This window comes from Hemitrygon akajei, chromosome 20 (genome assembly GCF_048418815.1).
Source record: "Hemitrygon akajei chromosome 20, sHemAka1.3, whole genome shotgun sequence".
In the NCBI taxonomy this organism is placed as follows: Eukaryota; Metazoa; Chordata; class Chondrichthyes; order Myliobatiformes; family Dasyatidae; genus Hemitrygon; species Hemitrygon akajei.
In genome coordinates, this window is record NC_133143.1 from 32,113,997 (window position 1) to 32,135,187 (window position 21,191).

The following is a 21,191-nucleotide window of genomic DNA, read 5'->3' on the forward strand; positions in this document are numbered from 1 at the left end:
TTCCAGGATGGTCCAGGACTATCTACTCCTGGAGTAACAGATGGATGTGATTGGCTATTTCGCTTTCTCAGTAAGTCATGTAACAGGCAAATTTTTCCCTAGATTCATACCAACTGGTAGTTTCTCCAGCACCCCAACTTTCACCAAATACTGGTGATCATCCAGCTCAATTGTGTGAACTGCCAGTGACTCAGACTCCCATTCACCATGAACATATTGGCCAGGTGTTTGGTGGCTATAGTCAACACCAAAAGCAGGGGCAAGCGTTCTCTTAATAAATGACAGTGAAGTACCAAAATCTAAAAGTATTTTAATAGGTTTTTCCATTAGCTTTGACTATTATAAATATAGGCTCTTTCTGCTCACGTTCTGCTTGTATCTCATTACCATTCTCACAATCATTACGTCAGTATGATTATCATCACATTCTGCTTCTCTTGGTACTTTGCTCATACATGACAGTTTGGGCTTCTTGAGGGGACACACATTGGGCTTTTGACCTGGCTGCTGACAATGGTAGCAAATAAAATTCTTAGAAGCTACTACCAAATGTTCTTTGCCCTCTTTTCTCTCACTCTCCTATTCCACAGTTACCCTGAGATTCCCTTGGAAGGCTAGAGTCTTTGTTGCTTCAGAATGATGGCTGCGATAGCAACCCTTTGCGGGCAATGAGGTGCTGCAGGGCAAGTCAGGCCGCAGTGAGCCCATCTGCTTGATCATGCTCCTGGACCCATGTTCTGGTGTCTGGAGGAAGCACCCACAGCAGCTACTCCAAAGCAATGGCCTCACCAATCTCCTCCTTGGACTTCTGCTCTTCTCAAATCCATCAGTAGTAGAGACCCCTCAGGCAATGATATGTCTCAATGGGTGACTCCCCTGGTGGTAGAGTACAGGAACAGAAACGTTGGTGATAGGTTTCTGCTGAGATTATCAATTTTAGCCAGCAACCCCTCCTTCAGGTCAGCATAATTGTTGGGCCTCCCTTCATCCATTACAGTGTAGGCCTCGAGAGCTTTCCCTGTCATTAGTGGCATGAGCAGGACGACCCACTCCTCCACATCCAGACCATCCTCTTGAACCTGAGGAAATAGTTTGCAATATCATCACCTTGTTGATAAGAACCCTCTACAGTTCATTTGGAGTTCCTTCCTAAAAGCATCATCTCTCCTCTGTTGGGCAGACAAAAAGTCTCTGAAAAGATTTTCCAGGGAGGGTTCAGAAGTGGTGCCACCTGAAGGCCCTTCTGCTTCTAGCTCGAGTTAAATCCCAAGATGAAATTCTTCCTCCTCTGTAGTCTCCACTGTTTCCCAGGCATCTGCTTCATTTTTAGCCTCAGGGGTTTCCTGACTTGGGATTGCAATCCCACTCTTTTGAGTTAAACGCACCTCTTTGCGACTGGCCAACCACCGCTGCCACCATATGTTAAATACGTGCGTGTGACCAAAGGGAAAAAATGGCTGGAGTCACGAAGTACTTTAGTGCAAGTGTGTTTATTAGATGCATCAAAAATTCTGTGAATCAATGCCTGTGTGCTTGTAAATGCATGTGAACAAGGAGTGTATTCACCAAGCATGTATGCAAGGAGTGCATTCACCGAGCACTCTCTGTCACAGTGATCTAAGTGACTTTGGCTGTGGAATGACTGTTGGTGCCAGATGGGGTGGTTTGAGTATCTCAAAAACTGCTGACCTCCTGGGATTTTCACCCAGAGCAGTCTCTAGAGTTTGCAGAGAATGGCATGATAGACAAACCATCCAGTGAGTGGCAGTTCTGTAGGTGAAATTGCCTTATTAATGAGACAGGTTAGATGAGAATGGTCAGATTGTTTCAAGTTCACAGATAAGCAACAATAACCCAAATAACCATGCATCAGAATACTGGTGTGCAGAAAAGCATTTCTGAATGCACAACACAGCAGACCTTGAAGTGCATGAGCCACAGCAGCAGAAGGCCACAAACATTCACTGTGCCCACTTCATTAGGTACACATAAAATGGCCAATGAGTGTATAGTCGGCATTGATTCTAAGCAGCAGTGAAGGATAGATCTCATGCCTACCGAAATACGAGAATGTTGTCTTTATTTTTAAAAATTCATGAATACTTATAATTTCCATAAAGGATGGACAAGGCTTGTCTGCTATATCTCAAGAGAGTTGAAGGGAGAAATTGAAGATGGTGGAATTTAGTCACTTAACAAGCAGAATGATCTTGAAGGGATAAGTAGGTTCAGGTGAGAATACAGTTGCAAGAGCAGGATAGATGCTTAATTGTTTTCAAATGTTAGACCTTGCAGTAAAAATCAGAGAAAGGATACAAGCAAGTATGGAAACATGGGGAAGGTGTAATCAGGATCAGATTGTGATATGGTGTGGCTATGGGTGTGACCTCCAAGAGGATCACAACCTTGTCATGGCTTGGAGGCTCACATGCCTCAATGACCTGGCAGCCATGTTGGCTGGAGTCAGGGCTTTATGGTTTGGCTTTTGGTAGGGTGACCAATGTTAAATGGATCAAGGTGTGGAGGTCAGACTAAGAGTGGTCCACTGTCGTCCAGGTTTGGAGGTTTAGCTCAGGGGCTAACAACCCTGACTGGTAAAACAAATTTGTTACGGACACATCAATGAAGATTCCTTCTACACCTGTGTGTGACGGTATTCACGAGTTTCCACTCAGGATTTGCATATCTGTCAGTAGTGAAAACCGAGCTACTGACATGATGAAGGAAGCCCTGAACACCGCCAGAGATGGAGGACCTTCATTGCTGCCCTAAACACCTGTGGTGTAATGGGCAGAAAGTGAGAAACACATCCATTATCCAATATCTGATTTCAATATCCAGTATTGAAAGAACTTAAGTGATCTGCCAGATTCTGCAGAGATATGTACACAGTGAGCTCAACAACAGAACAATCTGCTAAAGCCGAGAAGGAAATACATGATTATTAATAAAGCTTTATTTTATAATATACATGATATTCATTGCCCAGGAGCAATGTAAAGAGCAGCTTAATTTTCTCTAAGAATTGAGATATATCACATCTTGCTCTGCGACCAGCAAAAATGAAGGCTTATATCGAAGGTCTTTATGTTTTCCCTTTCATTGTTATCTCTCTCTATTCCATAAATTTTGCATTATCTGGAGAGAGTGTTAAGTAAAGAGTGCAAGACATTCTTTCTGCAGTGCTAAGACATCACCAGAGGAGGGTTTACAATAAATCAATATGGAAAGAAAATCAATTTTCATGAGATACTTAGCTACTTTTTCAAAGCTTGGTCTTCTTTCCTTTGGTGATCTGAAAAGGTACAGGGATTCAGTCCCTGAGGTGCATTTTCACTACCCAGCACTAGTAATTATTGGATTAGACTCAAGCATGGCAATGGGAATATTAATGTGGTGGTCAATATATCTTCACACACTTTGCGAGTTTTCAAGTCATATCCTATATACTTCAACATATTCTGAGTATGTTACCACTCTGGTACCTATCAGTTTTCTGACAGCTACTGAAAATAGTTATATAGCGTAGGATTCTGATCTTATGGTGGTTGCTTAAGCCTACAGGTGGCTGGTAAGGAGAAGGGGAAGAATGGTGATCTTTAACAAGTCTAAATTTTCCATCTCTGATAATACCAACATCTATTCATCCTTCTTGTTCTTCTCCAGTCTCTTTGCACTCTGTTGTCTGAAGGTGAAAGCACTGAATTGTCAGAATGTAAGCTGTGTAAACCTGGAGCTGAAAGGCAGTGAAGGACAGAGCACATGGAACCCAATATACAGTATCGAAAGAGCTTAAATGACCTGTCAGGGATTATAAATATGAACATGGGGGCTGATATATATGAGCATAATATAAAGTTATTTCTTTGGTTGACTACATGGATAATGACCTTGTGAATATTTGTGTGAGTTGGAGGATGCTAGGAGAACATTCAACAAATGTGTTGTTTCTTTGTAACCTGTTCTAAAACAAAGATGACAAATGGTTCATCCACATTGTAGAATATTTGACCTCTTTATGGTACATTCTGAAACTAGGTGGCATCTGACTGCCAAACCTGGCTTTGAATGATCCCAACAAAGTTCTATATGAAGACACAGCAGAACTTTGTATACTATGTGTAAAACCATGAAATGAAATGGATTGCAACACATTGAGTAAGAAAACCTTTAACACTGCAACATCAAAGTTCCTAGGTCATCCAAAAGCTTGGGAATTCTGAGAGAAGAGACTTCTCTATGCTGTGAGTATCTTATAATCATTTTACCACAGGCAGCTGTGGAGGACAAGTCTTTAAGTATATTTAAGGCAGAGGTTGATAGATTATTGATTGATCAGGTCATGAAGGGATATGGGGAGAAGGCGGGAGAAAGCAGGAGATTGGGGCTGAGAAGGAAAACGGATTAGCCATGATGAAATGGTGGAGCAGACTTGATCGGTCAAATGGCCTAACACTGCTCGTATATCATCTGGTCTTAATTAATTGCCAACTCTTGATACTTATGGAAATAACATTTAGAGAGGAGTAACAAGCAATCTGCTGGAGGAAGTCAGTGGGTTGAGCAGCATCTGTGGGATGAGAGGATATGTTGATATTTTGAGTTGAAATCTCGCTTCAGAATTTACTGTTCAGTCTAGAGTCAGGCTTTAGATTCAACATGCTGACAATTACTGTTCTCTAGAAGCTTCTTAACCCACTGAGTTTTTCCAGCAGATTGTTGTTCCAGCATCTGCAGTCTCAGAAGTCTAACATTTAGAAGAGTTAGGTTAAAATAAAACAGGCTACAGAGACACTGTGCACGATGATGAGTAAATCGTTCTGTAAATCATCATAGTAACATTGGAATGGTTGATATTGTACAGCTTGGTGTTGGTTTTAAATGGCATTTGCACTGTGGATCACGTAAATAACTGTGAGGAAAGTGGAATTTATTTAGACAATACAGAGGTTATTGAGTTGAAATTTCTGGCCCTGTGGCTCAGAAGGGTAGGGAAGGGAAGAGGATGGTAGCAGTGATAGGGGACTCTATACTTAGGGGGGCAGACAGGCGATTTTGTGGATGCAAAAAAGAAACATGGATGGTAGTTTGCCTCCCAGCTACCAGGGTCTGGGATATTTCCGATCATGTCCAAGATATCCTGAAGTGGGAAGGAGAACAGCCAGAAGTCATGGTACATATTGGTACCAACGACATAGGTAGGAAAAGGGAGGAGTTCCTGAAAACAGACTACAGGGAGTTAGGAAAGAAGCTGAGAGGCAGGACCACAAGGGTAGTAATCCCATGGTTACTGCCTGTGTCACACGACAGTGATTATAGGAATAGAGTGAGGTGGAGGATAAATGCTTGGCTGAGGGATTGGAGCAGGGGCAGGGATTCAGATATCTGGATCATTGGGGGAAGGCGTGACCTGTACAAAAAGGACGGGTGCACGTGAATCCGAGGGGGACCAATATCCTGGCAGGGAGGTTTGCTAAGGCTATTGGGGAGAGTTTAAACTAGAATTGCTGGGGGGGGGGGATTGGGAACCAAACTGAAGAGGAGGAGGAAGGGGCGGTTGGCTCACAAATAGAGAAAGCTTGTAGGCAGTGTGAGAGGGAGGATAGGAGGTGATAGAGAAGGGATACATTCAGACTGATAGTTTGAGATCTGTCTATTTTAATGCAAGAGGTATCATGAACAAAGCGGATGAGCTTAGAGCGTGGATCAGTACTTGGAGCTATGATGTTGTGGCCATTACAGAGACTTGGATGGCTCAGGGGGCAGGAATATTTACTTAGAGTGCCAGGCTTTAGATGTTTCAGAAAGGTCAGGGAGGGAGGCAAAAGAAGAGGGGCATGACACTGCTTATCAGAGATAGTGTCACGGCTGCAGAAAAGGAGGAAGTCATGGAGGGATTGTCTACTGAGTCTCTGAGGGTGGATGTTAGAAACAGGAAGGGGTCAATAACTCTACTGGGCGTTTTTTATAGACCACCCAATAGTAACAGGGACATCAAGGAGCAGGTAGGGAGACAGATTCTGGAACAGTGCAGTAATAACATGGTTGTCATGATAAGGGATTTTAATTTCCCCAATATTGATTGGCATCTCCCTACAGCAAGGTGCTTAGATGGGGTGGAGTTTGTTAGGTGTGTCCAGGAAGGTTTCTTGACACACTTTCTAGATAAGTCTATAAGAGGAGTGGCTGTACTTGATCTGGTATTGGGAAATGAACCTGGTCAAGTGTCAGATCTCTCAGTGGGAGAGCATTTTGGAGATAGTCATCATAATTCTATCTCCTTTACCATAGCATTGGAGAGGGATAGGGACAGACAAGTTAGGGAAATGTTCAATTGGAGTAAGGGGAAAATATGAGGCTATCAGGCAGGAACTTCGAAGCATAAATTGGAAACAGATATTCTCAGAGAAATGAATGTAAGACATATGGCAAATGTTCAGGGATATTTGCACAGGTACGTTTCAATGAGACAGGTAAAGGATGGTAGGGTACAGGAACCGTGGTGTACAAAGGTAGTTGAAGATCTAGTCAAGAAGAAAATAAAAGCTTATGAAAGGCTCAAAAAACTAGGTAATGAAAAAGATCTAGAAGATTATAAGGCTAGCAGGAAGGTGCTTAAGAATGAAAGTAGGAACCAGAAGAGGCCACGAGAAGGCCTTGGCGAAAGGATTAAGGAAAACCCCAAGGCATTCTACAAGTATGTGAAGAGCAAGAGGATAAGACATCAGAGAATAGGACCAATCAAGTGTGACAGTGGAAAAGAAGTGTATGGAACCGGAGGAAGTAGCAGAGGTACTTAATGAATACTTTGCTTCAGTATTCACTACAGAAAAGGACCTTGGTGATTATAGGGATGACTTACAGCAGACTGAAAAGCTTGAGCATATAGGCATTAAGAAAGAGGACGTAGCTAGCCAGATTATTTAAATTTAATCCATATTTGAATGAAGCCTCGAGTATCTGGATGAATCCAAAGTTGAGTATTGGTAAATCCCCTTTCTTCTGGAGGGAATGGCAAGGGAAAGGGATAATTAAATTGGGAGACTTTTATAATGGTGACAGTTTAAAATCTTTTAATCAATTAACCCAACAGTATGCTATCTCTAGATTACAATTTTGGAGAGAACTTCAGCTGCATTATTTGCTATGTACAACTTTTTGTTCTACACACCAACCCCCTTAAGTTGCTACCATACTGTCTACTGCTCCGTCTGCATATGGTAAAGGTCATAAAGCCTCAAATTATTATTCAGCTTTAACACAAACCTCCGGGGACAAATTTCTGTTGGGTCTTAAAAGAGCAAAGGATAAAAAGATCTGAGTGTGATTTTTGAGACAAAAGAGTGGGACAAAATTTGCAAAAATGTCAAAACAATGTCAAGAGACCTGAAGGTGCGCCTTATTCAGTTTAAGATCCTACACCATTTTTATTGCACTCCATCAAAGTTACATGGACTAGGGTTGAAAAGTACCCCTGAATGCTGGTGCTGAAAGGCAGATAAAGGGGACTAGTACATGCGCTCTGGTCCTGTCCCAGAATTCAGGAATTTTGCATTATGATACATAAGTATATTGGTGAAGTTTCAGATATTCCACTCCCTTTCTGCCCCAGACTTTTTGTCTTGGGAGACACACTTGGGTTACTTGGGGATAAACACTCTCAAATTGGATCCAAACAAGTATAAAGGTGGGAAGACAAATTATACTTAGTGATATCTTACCTCTGGAAGAATTCCATGGTTGACTCAGAATGCAAGAGTCATTTAGCTACTGTCAGTAGGCTTGGACACAATTTGCCCTCTAAAATAGTACATCTTAAATCTTTGTGGTTTCATTTTCTTACAAGATACATCAGGAGTGTGATGGATGGGAGAAGTGATAATATAATGGCAAAGCCCAATACATTTCGGAACTAAGCAGCCTACTTAACCAGCACCTAATCACTGCCCAAAATATTCACTCCCACTGTCAGAATGGGCTGCTGGTGACGGTGGTGGAGGCAGGTACAATGGGGTCTTTTAAGAGACTCCTGGATAGGTACGTGGAGCTTAGAAAAATAGAGGGCTATGGGTAACTCGAGATAATTTCTAAAGTAAATATATGTTCAGCACAGAATTGTGGGTTGAAGGGCCTGTATTGCATTGTAGGTTTTTCAATGTTTCAAGAATTCTGTATGGAATTCTATCTAGAAGCAGCTGTCTGTGGAATTGCTTTTAGTTCTTCTACTTCTCATTTACTACATTAGCAATGTCATCAGACTTTCTTGGAGGCAACTTATGCAATAATTACCATCTGCCCTATTCGGACTAAAAGCACATGCAACACATTGCCAAATTTATGATGCAGTACTTGAAGCATAGTTGGCCACAGCGGCATAGTGGTATCCTCTCTGGACTTTGAGGTGAGTAGTCCCGGGTTCAAATCTGGCTGGCTCCTTGCACACTTTCCACCCATGCTGAGTTGAGCATCGAGCTAGCAAGTCGGCCTTGCAAAAAAAAAAAACAGATAAAACTGCTCAAGAAATAGCAAGACTGGGCATTTTTGTATTATACATTTTGGTTTTCTTGGATTTATTGGATTCAATTTGTATTTTTTTCACAACCTCTTTTTAGAATTTCAATGAAGCATTTTGAAGTCCTCCATACTTAATCATCCCTGATCTGTCACAGTGTTCCAGAGTCTTTCATACTATGTATGGTTTCATATCATTTTATTAGACCAGAAAGATGACTGTGAGGAATCTAAAAGATTAAGAGTTCTGTAGAGAGGGCTCACATTCCAGCTCTCAAGAGGCATACACAATGGGAAGCACAACTCCCAACCCAGTAATAATCTTATGTGTGCATGGCATATCTGCATGCATATTAGAGTTCTTAGCATGTGAGAAATTCAGATTTATTTATCATATTGAAACATGCAGGACAATGAAATGTGTTGTTTGCATTAACAACTAGCACAACCTAAAGATGTGCTGGGAGAAGCCTTCAAAAATTCCCCCCACATTCCAGTGCCAACACAGCATGACCACAGTGCTTAGTAGAGTAACACAGAACTCAACAAGCAACAAAACAACAACAACGAGTCCCTTTCTTCCCTAAGCTTTACCTACTCACTCAGACAGTCTTTCAATCCAGGGACAGGTCTCTGGGCCTTCAATTCACTTATGAACAATAGCCTTCCAGCTTCCCCAGTCTTGGCCATTGGTTCAATCTTCAGTATTGAACCCAGGACTAGCAGATGCTGGAACCACAAACTCCAGACCATGAACTCCGGGCTCGTCGACCTAACTGGGGGCGGGGGGGGGGGGTGGTGGTGGTCAATGGATCTAATTCTCCCTGCTTTATTGGACATCTGATCCCTGGACTTACCAACCTGGGGGGGGGGGGGGGGGGCGTGTCCTGTGAATCTGCTGGTCCACCAGCCCTCGTTCTCGCTAGTCTTCATCCATTGTGCTTACCAGCCCAACATTCGGAAATTGCACCATCTCGGATCGCAAGACTCTGCAGCGGATAGTGAGGACAGCTGAGAAGATCATCAGTGTCTCTCTTCCCGTCATTACAGCCATTTACACCACATGCTGCATCTGCAAAGCAAACAGCATTATGAAGGACCCCACGCACCCCTCATACAAATTCTTCTACCTCCTGCCATCTGGCAAAAGGCACTGAAGCATTTGGGCTCTCACGACCAGACTGTGTAACAGTTTCTTCCCCCAAGCCATCAGACTCCTCAATAGCCAGAGTCTGGACTGACACCAGCTTACTGCCCTCTACTGTGCCTATTGTCTTGTTTATTATTTATTGTAATGCCTGCACTGTTTTGTGCGCTTTATGCAGTCCAGGGTAGGTCTGTCATTGAGTATAGTTTTTTTTTTCTGTGTTGTTTTTATGTAGTTCAGTCTAGTTTTTGTACTGTTCCATGTAGCACCATGGTCCTGAAAAATGTTGTCTCGTTTTTACTGAGTACTGTACTAGCAGTTATGGTTGAAATGACAATAAAATGTGACTTGACTTGATCTATGCATGAACTTCATCATCCTATCTACGTCACTGGCTTTTATAAACAGAGCATGTAGAGGAGGTCCAGACTCCAGAGTGATCTCTCTCTCATCCACATCCCTGACCCTGTTCCCTACCTCCCCTTTCTGGCCCCAAAACCATCCTTATGAACTAAAATGCTAACAAATGAGTCAGACTGCCAGTACTTATCCCTTTTCAATCTTTCTATTCGAAACAATGAGCCTCTTGCCTGAAATACTAACTGCATATTATTCTTCAATAAATGCTGCTCATTCTGCAGAGGGTTTCCAGTATTTTCAGATATTATTTAAGATTCCCAGCACTTACAGTGTTTCGTTCATTTTTTGATGACTTTGCTTTGTTTTTTTTCCACATTTCATTTTTGGGACATTTATAAGTATTCATAGTTCTTGATAGTTAGAAAGCCAGTGAAGCTAGGATAGATTTTTCCAGTTCCCTGTGGATAATCTATGGAGAATCACAGAATGGTTTTAGTCCATATGCATGCTGCCTTTATATCAGATGAAACACCGTGTCTCAGCATTTTGGGTTGTACAGCACTTAGTAATATCTTACCTTTGGAAGAATTCCATGGTCGATTCAAGATGCCAGAGTCATTTAGCTACTGTCAGCAGACTTGGACACAATTTGCCCTCTAAAATAGTACATTTTAAATCTCTGCAGTTTCATCTTCTTACAAGATACATCAGGAGTATGATGGATGGGGGAAGTGATAATATAACGGCAAAGCCCAATACATTTTGGAACTAAGCAGCCTACCTAACCAGCACCCAATCACTGGCTAAAATATTCACTCGCACTGTCAGTTGTACACTGTACGAAGGTGCACTGGACCAAGTTGTCAAGGAAGTTTTTTACAGCACCATCAGACCTTCCATCTATCAACCATGGATTGAGCAAATGCATATGCATCCCTATTACCTCCACATTCCCTATAATGAATAGTTCAATAGTTTAATTTAATATCAGAGAATGTAAACGATATACCGCCTGAAATTCTTGCTCTCCACAGACATCCTCAAAACAAGAAAACCCACAATGAATGAATCATAAGAATCCGAAGTCCCCGTCCCCTCCCAAGCATAAGAAGCAGCAAGCAGTATTAACCCACCCCCACTTAACGTAAAGCATCCATTACCTGCCATGCAAGCAACTGCAAAGCCCCCAAGGTTCACAGATCGGAACTGTCTGTGTGAAGTTCTCTCAAATATTTGAGTCATGGGTCAGGCAAATGCGTACTCTCTCAACCATTCCTTCCTCCGTGGACATTCCGTTCTGATAGGCCAAGGGAGCAGTTCGCAGCTGGACCTCGTCACTTCATTGAAAGTACTCGCGAACTGAACCTCCAAGACTCAGGCAAGGTCGAATAGAATTCGTTAATTGGATGGCCACCTCCTTACATCGGGAAATACCGAGAGGTATTCGGGCGAGGGGGAGGAGCTTGAGAGCACTTTATTAATGTGAGGCAATTGCTTCAAGGTTTAAAGAACCTGCTGCATGCAGTGGACGGCACGACATCCCCTGGTGTGGTAGTGAGTAACCATGACATTTGAAATGGCCGTGCTCCGGGTTTCTGCAGAATAAAGTATGCCGTGATTGAAATGATATTGTACAGTGCAATCTTTACCAGCCGCCTGCGATTTCATTTACTTTATGCCATTAACTGATTTAGTTAATGCTGTTGCGCTCGGCTTTATACTAGTCTTGACTAAAACTGATTAAACGTAAAATTAGCCAAAAGACTTAAAGTCGGAGATCCTTTTTCCACTGTAGTTTAAAGCTTTACCTAGAGGAAAATACGCGGTCTTGTAAGTCATTAGGGCTTATGGCCAAACGTAGGTACTTATTTGGAACGAATACACCCGGCTTTGTAAAACCTTACAGCGATTCATGTTCCAGGGTGTCACTTGCCAACGTAGGTCAAGGATGCGGATTCGTTCTTCCCCACGAAGGAGTTTATTGAATTGTTCCGCTCCTTTCTGTCCGTGCGCCTACGAAGGATACGAGTTGCAATTTACTGTAAATGTACTCACCCAATCGCGGTCCTCAGTGTGATTAATTCTCCTTTCGTTATCAACACAAGGTTACTTCTTATTAGCTGACAGTTCACTGTCCTGTCCACGGAATGCAGCGGAAAGTATTCTCTTCCACGACTGAGGTGTGGAGCACGCAGTTTAGTGCAAGCAGTCCAACGGACGGAAACTAAACCAGTACTTGGTGAAACAGCAAGAACTTGTTTTTCATTTGCTCGTATTATACAGCCAGACTCAGACTGGCTTCACTCAGGCTCATACAAATACATTCTTACCGTTTTAGGCAATAGGTAACCTGAATGCACATTTACCGAATCAAGATGAGAACAGCGATCAAACGGGTGGTGGTGCAAAAAAAAATTATAACATTGACCAGAAATTACACATGTTAGCTACCGATAAAGGGGTCGCATTTTTCGCCGAATATAACTCGAAATCAATTAATGAAGTTCCCTTGAAAGGACACAGACAGGGGAATAACGACAACATAATTAAAATATAATCTGAAAATGTATACAGCTCGATTCTTGTCAAAGCATCTCAACGAAATTTACACCAGTGATTTTTTTTTGGCAGTAATATTGCACCGAGCACAGCGGTTCTATCTCGGGGGGTATCTCGGAGTCCCGCAGCCTCTGGTCCCAATTGTGCGTTTCACTGACGTCCTAAACATAATCAAAAGATAAACTGGTCAATCAGTTGTTTCTGGTATCACCGCTGAAGGAAAACTGGCCCGCCCTCTTTCTGTTAACCTACTGGGATAGTCAATTCCATTCGAATTAACTTCTGACTTAAATGTTGGCGACGTTTCAAACTCCACCAGTTGATGATAAAGCATGTAAAAACATACTTCCTTTGGTGTCCGGGCTCAAATTTGCTCAAGTCGTGGAATGAAGATTGAACCCAGACCTTTTGACTAAGAGGGAACTGCTGTGACTTGTTAGAAAAAATGGAAATCCAAAACGAAGCAACAAGTGTTGGAAAGCTAAAAGCACACAAAATGCTCAAAAGAGAAACGACTTGGGGTCTCAGGAGGAAGAACATTTGTTGCAGCTGAGAACTTTTAGTTTTTAAAATGAATTACTCTCGCCATGGGATTGACTATGCTTTCAAATTGCCCTTATTTCCCCCAGTCATTCTGCCATCACACCTGTTCTGCCTTTCCTCTACAGATTCCAACTAGTTATTGCTTCCTGAATCAATGTCTGTTATTCATATAATTTGATATTTATGTCTTTAAAATCATGTTTCTGTTTCATTGCAGCACTGAAAGAACTCAAATTCTATTAAATATATTGTTGTGTTGCTGTTAAAAATATTGCTGTGCTGATTACATTTCTTCCGGTCTAAACGTTGCCCGCAATGGTCATCTCACCTTCTCTGCCTCTTTGTCGTTCTTTCCTTAAAGAGGCACCCATGACCATGATTTTATTGTTTTAGGAAATCTCTCCTTTTTAAATTCAATTTTAATTTTGTTTACTATGAGACATTCTGGGATGATTCCGTTAAATGAACCCCATAAATATTTATTGTTTCTTTGATGTTAAAGCTTTGTTCCTATGATAAAGCTCAGTGGTAACTGATTTGTATAATATGTCTTTTTCAGGAAAATGCCTTGGATTTCTTTCAGCATGAGGCATTTAGCTATTACAGCATTCCTTCTGATTGTGCAGGTATATGTCACCAACTCGCAGCAGAATGGTATGTATCTAATTGTATATGGTTTTTCAAAACAATTTGTAATTAATTTAAAAAATCCATAAGTAGCCATCACAGATGATTTTGTTACAGTCAGCATGCTTTATATTTCAGAGAGAAAAAAATTAGCCTTACTTATGGGATTAGAGATGTGACGGAGTCAACCTCTTGTTACTGTTTGCTTCTCGAGGAATGCAAATTTTGAGTAACACCCATGTATCTGGAGCTGGTATTGTGGAACTCATTCAAATCTCATGAATTGTGTGTTGCAGTTAACTGTAAACTGTAAAGTGGTAAAGACTGAGTAGCGCGCGCGCACGCGCACACACACACACACACACACACACACACACACACACACACACACACACACACACACACACACACACACACACACACACACACACACACACACACACACACACACACACACACACACACACTTCCCTAAAGCTTTTTAAAATGCTTTCTATGTCATGAATGTTGGGTCAATTTATCACCGCAGCTGCATCTCTCCCTTATGCCTGTACACTTTGTGTACTTTTGTCCTTCAGTCTACTTATAAACACTGGATAACCTATACATTTCTCCTGTCTAAATGTGACTATGTATTAGCTCTTTCCTGTTGAACCTGTCTATAATTTTAAGACATCAATCAATATATCCTCTCATTAGGAAAAATGTTACATTTAGACCTTTAATGGTTTTATAAGTAAAAGAAAACTAATGCAACATTATCTGTAGCTGGGCAAAGTTCTCACTTCAAAATCTTTAATTGGTTGTTATTTTAAAATTATTTATCTTATGAGTGGCAATAAATCATGGGGAAAGGGATCTGGACTTGACCCAGGAGAGAATCCTGAGCTATATCCTTTAGTTTAAACTAACTAAATTTATTCTATAAATGAAGAAAGTATTAAGAAACATTTCCAAGCCTAATGCAAGTATTAGATATGATGTAGCCTCAGGAAAATACAGATGGCTTGAAAAGATTGCATCTTCTTAAAAAAAGAACAAAATAACAAATTCAATATGTCATTTAAGTCGTTGTGATGCAGTTCTTATATTTGTTTCAACTTCCCTTCTCACTTCGGGCTTTTAATTGGAAGGAATATTCTCAGTTTCCCTTACTTTTCAGCTTTCTTCAGAACTGTTGTATATCCTTGTAGTCAAATAAATGCTTTTGTTATGTCTCTATGCTAAACACATGATGTTTTTCATTTATTTTGAGATAGAATTTAGGAAAGTTTTGCTCAAGATGGTGGCCAAACTAATAGAGAGGATTCTCAGGGACAGGATCTAGGAACAGAATTTAGAGACACAGTCTTATTAGGGATAGTCACAATGGCTTTGTGAGTGCAGGTCATGCCTCTCAAGATTCAGTTTTGAAGAAGTGACAAAACAAATTGGTGGAAGTAGAGTGGTGGATGTGATGTTTATGGATTAAGTAAGGCATTTTACAAAGTTCTCCATGGTAGGCTCATTCAACAAGTCATGAGTCATGGGATCCATGTAAACTTAGCTGCTTGTATTTAGAACTGGCTTGCCCACAGAGGCCCAAGGATAGTAACAGATGGAACTTATTCTGCCTGGAGGTCAGTGACTAATAGTGTTCCGCAGGGATGTGTTCTTGGACCACTCCTCTTTGTGAGTTTTGTAAATGACTTGGATGAGGAATTGGAAGGTTAGCTTAGTAAATTTTCATTTGACACAAAAATTTGTGTGTATGGCGGATAATATTAAAGGTTGTTGTAGGTTACGTTGGGATACAGAATGGATGCAGAGCTGGGCAGAGAGCTCTTAGCTGGGAGTTCAATCTCAAGAAGTGTGAAGTGATATACTTTGGAAGATTGAACATGAAGGCTAATAGTGAGATTCTTAATGGTATGGAAGAACAGAGGAATCTTGAGGTCCACGTCCATTGATCTCTCAAAGTTTCAGGTGAGTTGATAAAGTGGTTAAGAAGGTGTATGGTGTGTTGGCTTTCATTAGTTGGGGGATATATTGTAGTTTGAGAACCACGAGGTAATGTTGAAGTTCTTAAAAACTCTGCTCAGCTAACTTTGGAGTATTGTATTTAGTTTTGGTTGTCTAATTATAGGAAGTAGGTGGAAGCTTTAGAGAGGTTGCATAAGGGATTTACAAGGATGCTGCCTGGAATAAAGAGCATGTCTTATCAGAAAAGGTTGAGCAAGCTAGAGATTTTCTCTTTGGATCAAAGGAAGATAAGAGGCATCTTGTTATAGGCATCTAAGTTTATGAAAGGGATAGTTAGAGTGGACAGTCAGCAGTTTTTTCACTGCATGGCAATGCTGAGTGGAGGAAAGTTTAGGGGAGATGTCAGAGGACTGTGTTTTACACAGAATTGCTGGATCTCACTTCCAGGGGTTATGATAGAGGCAGATATATTAGGGACATTCAAAGATACTTAGACAGGCACATGGATGTAAGAAAAATGGAGTGTTATGGGTTGTGTAGGAGAGAAAGGTTAGATTGATTGTGAAGTATGGTTTTATAGGTTGGTGCAACATCATGGGCCTACAGGTCTATAGTGTGCTGCACTGTTCTATGTTCTAAATTTTAGGTTTACCACTGAACAGTGATATGGTAACAAAGTTGAAAATATGTGTTTGAAGAAAGGTAGACTATGCCAGTGTCATAGTTGAACATTTAAGTTCTTTCTATAATTGCTTCAGTGTTTGAATGAACCATATTATAAACCACATGAATGAGTATGGAAATAATTGAAAAATCAATTGGAAAGCCAATTGGGGAAATGGTAATTATACAAGGCAATTCAAAATCAGTGCAAATGCATTAGATCGCAGAAGAGATCTCTTTCTAGTTTTCTCCATTGGAAAAATATACGCCACAACCTTTTGATAGGTTTTTGTTGATCTCTTATAGGATCTGGGCATAGTCCAGATTTAAATGCCATCTTTATTTATCTTTAAGATTTTGGTGTTGAGTTACTGGGATTGCTCCAGTCTATTTGGTGAAGGAATTCTCCTGAGGAGCTGAAAGAAATTCACCACTAATGGTGAAGTACCAGTGATCTATTTACAAGTTAACATGGTGTGCGTCTTGGAGGATAACTTGCAGGTGGTGTTCCATGCATAAACCTACTACTCTCAATTTCCTAGTTGGTAGGTGTGGGTTTTAAAGATGCTTTTGAAGTAATAACTACACTTGAAGTGCGCTTTGTAAATGCCTAATATTGTGGTAATGGAAGGAATGGATATTTGAAAGAGCACTTGATATTATGAGCAAATGATGTTGTTTTCTGCGAAATGATGTTGCGTCTCAGGAATGTAGTTGGACTGCACTTGGCCAGTGGAGTTAAGAATGTTCCATCACAATTGTGCTTACAAGATGTTGGGAAGTCATAATATTAAACATCTGGCATTGGATGCTTAAATTCTAGCTTGTTTTTGGTGCTCCATGTTTATTGGTTGCTCCAGTTAAGCTCATGCTTAATGCTTTCTCTAGAATATTGAAATTTGTGCTTTCAGCTATGGAAATATTGTTAAATATTCGAGTTGGAGACAATGGGGCATTTTTAATGGAGTGTGTAGTAGTTGGATTCATTTCTGTTGAAGGAAAAAGCCAAGGTGCTAGAATTGATGTGAATCATTGCCATTTCACTACCTCCGAGTGGACACATTTCCAGGATTTATGAAGATGCCATTAGGTGGCTGTAAAGTAAACTCAATGCCATCATTTGCAAACAATCATATTGCTCAATCTTACATGGAATGAAGGCCCAATTTTGAAGCACTTTAGGACAAATTTTCCTATGATGTTTCAGGGGTGAATTATTTCTAATTATCAGGAACTATCACAGTCAAAGGAGATACTAATACTCATTGACTTCAATTTTGCGTAGACTCTTTGATACCACATTTGTCAAGGAATATCATTCTGATCTAAAATTCAGCTCTTTAGCCAAATCTGAGATCTGGAGGAATTTATATTTCCTTAAAAAATGAAGTAGCCAATGTATCAATGCACCAACATTCTGAACAATTTTCCACTGTGGATGTGTAAACAGCAAGTCATGCTCAGATAACACATACAAAACAAATTGTTAGAAGAACTCAGCAGGCCAGGCAGCATCTATAGAAAAGAGTAAACAGTCGACGTTTTGGGCCAAGACCCTTCTGCAGGACTGAAGGGTTGACTGCTTACTCTTTTCCATAGGTGCTGCCTGGCCTGCTGAATTCCTCCAGCATTATGTTTGTGTGTGTGTGTTTCTTGGATTTCCAGCATCTGCAGATTTTCTCTGGTAAGTAATGCTCAGATTCTACATACATTATCCAATGACTAGCTTCAAACAGAAGGCATTCACTCTATCTCCTCTTGATAAGCAAAGCATCATTTCCAGATCCTCTACAACCACATTCTGATGGAGCAGAAACTTAGATTTAAACTACCTTTATTTGAAACACGTGTACATTAAAACATACAGTGAAATGTGGTGTTTGCGCCAAATCATTTCAGCAAGGATTTTGCTGGGCAGCCCACAAATGTTGCCACACTTCTAGCTCCAAGATTGCATGCACACAACTCACTAACCCTAACTGCATGTCTTTAGAATGTAGGAGGAAACCAATGTGGTCACGGGCAGAATGTACGAATTTCTTACAGATAGCAGTGCGAATCGAACTCTGATCCTACAGTAGGTGTTGTAAAGCATTGTGCTAACCACCATGCAACTGTGCCTCCCTAGAATAACTGGACTAACTACAGAGTATGTAAGAGGTCAGAAGCTAGTATTCTGTGGCAAATGACCTACCTCCTCACTGAAGGAGGGAGTAAGTCCGAAGTGTGATAGACAATTCCTTCTCTAGCCTTAAAGTTTTTTGCTTATGTTTGTTTTGGGAATGTGGGCATTACCAGAAAGACCAGCATTTATTTCCCAACCCGAAGAACCCCTGAGAAGCTGGTGCTGAGTGCCTTTAACCACTGCAGTCCTACTGGTGATGACAATTCCACAAAACAACAGGGTCTCAGCCTGAAGTATCGACTACTTTTTTCCATAGCTGCTGCCTTGCCTGCTGAGCTCCTCCAGCATTTTGTGTGTGTTGCTTGGATTTTCCGCATCTGCAGATTTTCTCTTGTTTGTGGTACTTTCACAACTCTGTTGGACAGGGCATTCCGGAACCCTGCTCAGTAATAGTGAAGGTTCAGCAATGTATTTCCATATCAGGACAGTGTGCAAACACGTGGGGAAAATGCAGGCGGTAATATTCCTACTTATCCACTGCTCTTCTTTATCTTGAAGATGGAGGTCATGGGTTTGGAATGCTCTGTCAGAATGGCCCAGGTGAATAACTGCAGGTCATTTTACTGATGATGTGCACTCATCCAGTGAGCATTGATGGTGGAGGAGTTTATGGTGGTTGATGGTAGGCTGATTTGTCCTGCAGAGTTTTGAATCTTTTTTTTTGAGAGCCGTCAGAAATGCACTCATCCAGCAGATGGAAGATGTTGCATCACACTACTCCCTAGTGTCACACTCTCAGTTTGAAGGCCTTAGGGGTCAGAACGTAAGTCACTTGCTGCAGAACACCCAGCCTCAAGGTTGTTCTCAAAGCTATGATATTTATGTAGCTGGTGCATGAGGTTGTGGGTAATGGTGATGCTGGTGGGGGCGGGGGGGGGGTTTGGCAGTGTTAATGCCTTTTCACATAGATGGATAGTTAACTTTGCTCTTGTTAGATACAGTCATTATCTGTGTTTGCAATAGTGTGAATATTGCTTGTCGTATACCAGTCCATTCCTGGATGTTGTCTGGGTCTTGCTGCATTCAGGCAGCAGTGCTTCACATGTTGATGAACTGAACAATGTAATCATCCAAGACATCCCACTTTTGACCTAACGATGAATGAAGGGTCAATGATGAAGAAGCTGGAAGTGGGCAATCACTCAAGGGTAATTGTCCAATAACCACAGCCATTTTCCTCTGTGCAAGTGGAGCATTTCCCCTTTGATGTCCAATGCCTTTCATGTCACCCTCTGCCATTTTGTCAAGGGTTTTAACTCTAATTCCACCTTTAGAATTGAGAACTCTGGACTATGTTGGGAGGCCTAGTGGTCCTGGGAAATTCCGGAGCATTGATAAGTCAGCTCTTGGCAGGTATGTGTTATGTAATAGTACTGTTGGTGACAGCTTCTATCACTTTACTCATGATTGAGAGGAGTTACCTGAATTGGATTTGTCCTGTAGTTTTGAGTCAGAACATACTTGGTTAATTTCCTCAAGTTATCAATTAGAGACACTTCACTCCTGATCTTTTCAATGACTTTAAGTTCACCGGCCCTGATCGTCTCATTTTTCACTATCGATGTCCAGCACATATACTCTTCCGTCCCTCATCAGGAGGGTATTAAAGTTCTCTGTTACTTTCTGGACAACAGACCCAACCAGTTCCACTCCACCACCACTCTCCTGTGAACTGGCTCTCACCCTCAACAATTTCTCCTCTGGCTCCTCCCACCTTCTTCAAACCAAAGGGATAGCCATGGGCATTTACATGGGTTCCAGTTATGCCTACCTTTTCATCGGCTATGTGGAAGCGTTCACTGGCATTGCTCCCAACCTCTTCCTAAGTTACAAAGGTGACTGCATTGGTGCTGCTTCCCGCTGAGCTCATCGATTTCATCAACTTTGCCTCCAACTTTCTCCCTGCTCTCAAATTTACTTAATCCATATTTGACACCATCTCCACTTTCTTGATCTCCCTGTCACCATCTCTGGAGACAGTCTATCTATTATAGATCCAATGACATCTAGACTCTACCTCTTCCCACTCTGCACTTGCAAAGAATGCCATTCCCTTCTGTCAGTTCCTCTGTCTTCACGGCATCTGCTCTCAGGATGAGCCATTTCATTGCAGAACAGCTAAGATGTCCTCCTTTTTCAAACAAGGGCTTCCCTTCCTCCACCATCAATTCTGCCCTCACCCTCAGCTCTTCCATTACGCGCACACCTGCCTTCACCCCATCTTCCAGTTACCCTACCAGGGATAGGGTTCCTCTTTCCCTCACCTACTACCCCAATGGCCTCTACGTCCAGCACATAACTCTCCATAACTTATGCCATCTCCAATGGGATACCACCACCAAATACATCTTTCCCTTCCTCCCACTTTCTGCAGGGATTGCTCCCTAAGCGATTCCCTTGTCCACTTGTCCCTCTCCACTGATATCCCTCCTGGCACTTATCCTTGCAAGCAGAACAAGTGCCACACATGCACCTACACCTCCTCCTTCACTACCATTCAAAGCCCTACACAGTCCTTCCAGGTGAGGAGACACTTAATCTGTGAGTCTGTTGGGGTTCCTCTACTGTATCCAGTGCTCCCGGTGTTTCCTGCTATATATCGGAGAAACCCACTTTCATTCCACTCCCTCAAAA

At 41.5% G+C, this 21,191-nt stretch overlaps 1 protein-coding gene and 1 long non-coding RNA gene across 4 annotated transcripts in view; one reads left to right on the forward strand and one right to left on the reverse strand.

Annotated features, from left to right (window-relative positions):
- Nucleotides 1–2,946: 2,946 nt before the first annotated feature.
- Nucleotides 2,947–12,187, reverse strand: LOC140713702 (uncharacterized). 2 transcript variants are annotated; one of them, XR_012095713.1, is made up of 5 exons: nt 12,074–12,187; nt 11,179–11,613; nt 10,347–10,487; nt 9,458–9,583; nt 2,947–8,485 (listed from the first exon to the last, which is right to left on the reverse strand). It is a non-coding gene; the product is annotated as an uncharacterized lncRNA (long non-coding RNA). The 2 variants fall into 2 exon arrangements; XR_012095714.1 differs by lacking the exon at nt 2,947–8,485 and having other exon boundaries at nt 9,394–9,583.
- LOC140713700 (collagen alpha-6(VI) chain-like) overlaps nt 11,491–21,191 on the forward strand; it is a 145,572-nt gene continuing 135,871 nt past the window's right edge. The window contains exons 1-2 of one of the 2 annotated variants that reach the window (XM_073024098.1): nt 11,491–11,572; nt 13,680–13,774. In XM_073024098.1, coding sequence (XP_072880199.1) covers nt 13,684–13,774 — 91 coding nt within the window. In that variant the 5' untranslated portion in view covers nt 11,491–11,572; nt 13,680–13,683. Of the gene's footprint in view, nt 11,626–13,679; nt 13,775–21,191 lie in introns of both variants that reach the window. The other variant, XM_073024099.1, reaches the window with a different exon arrangement.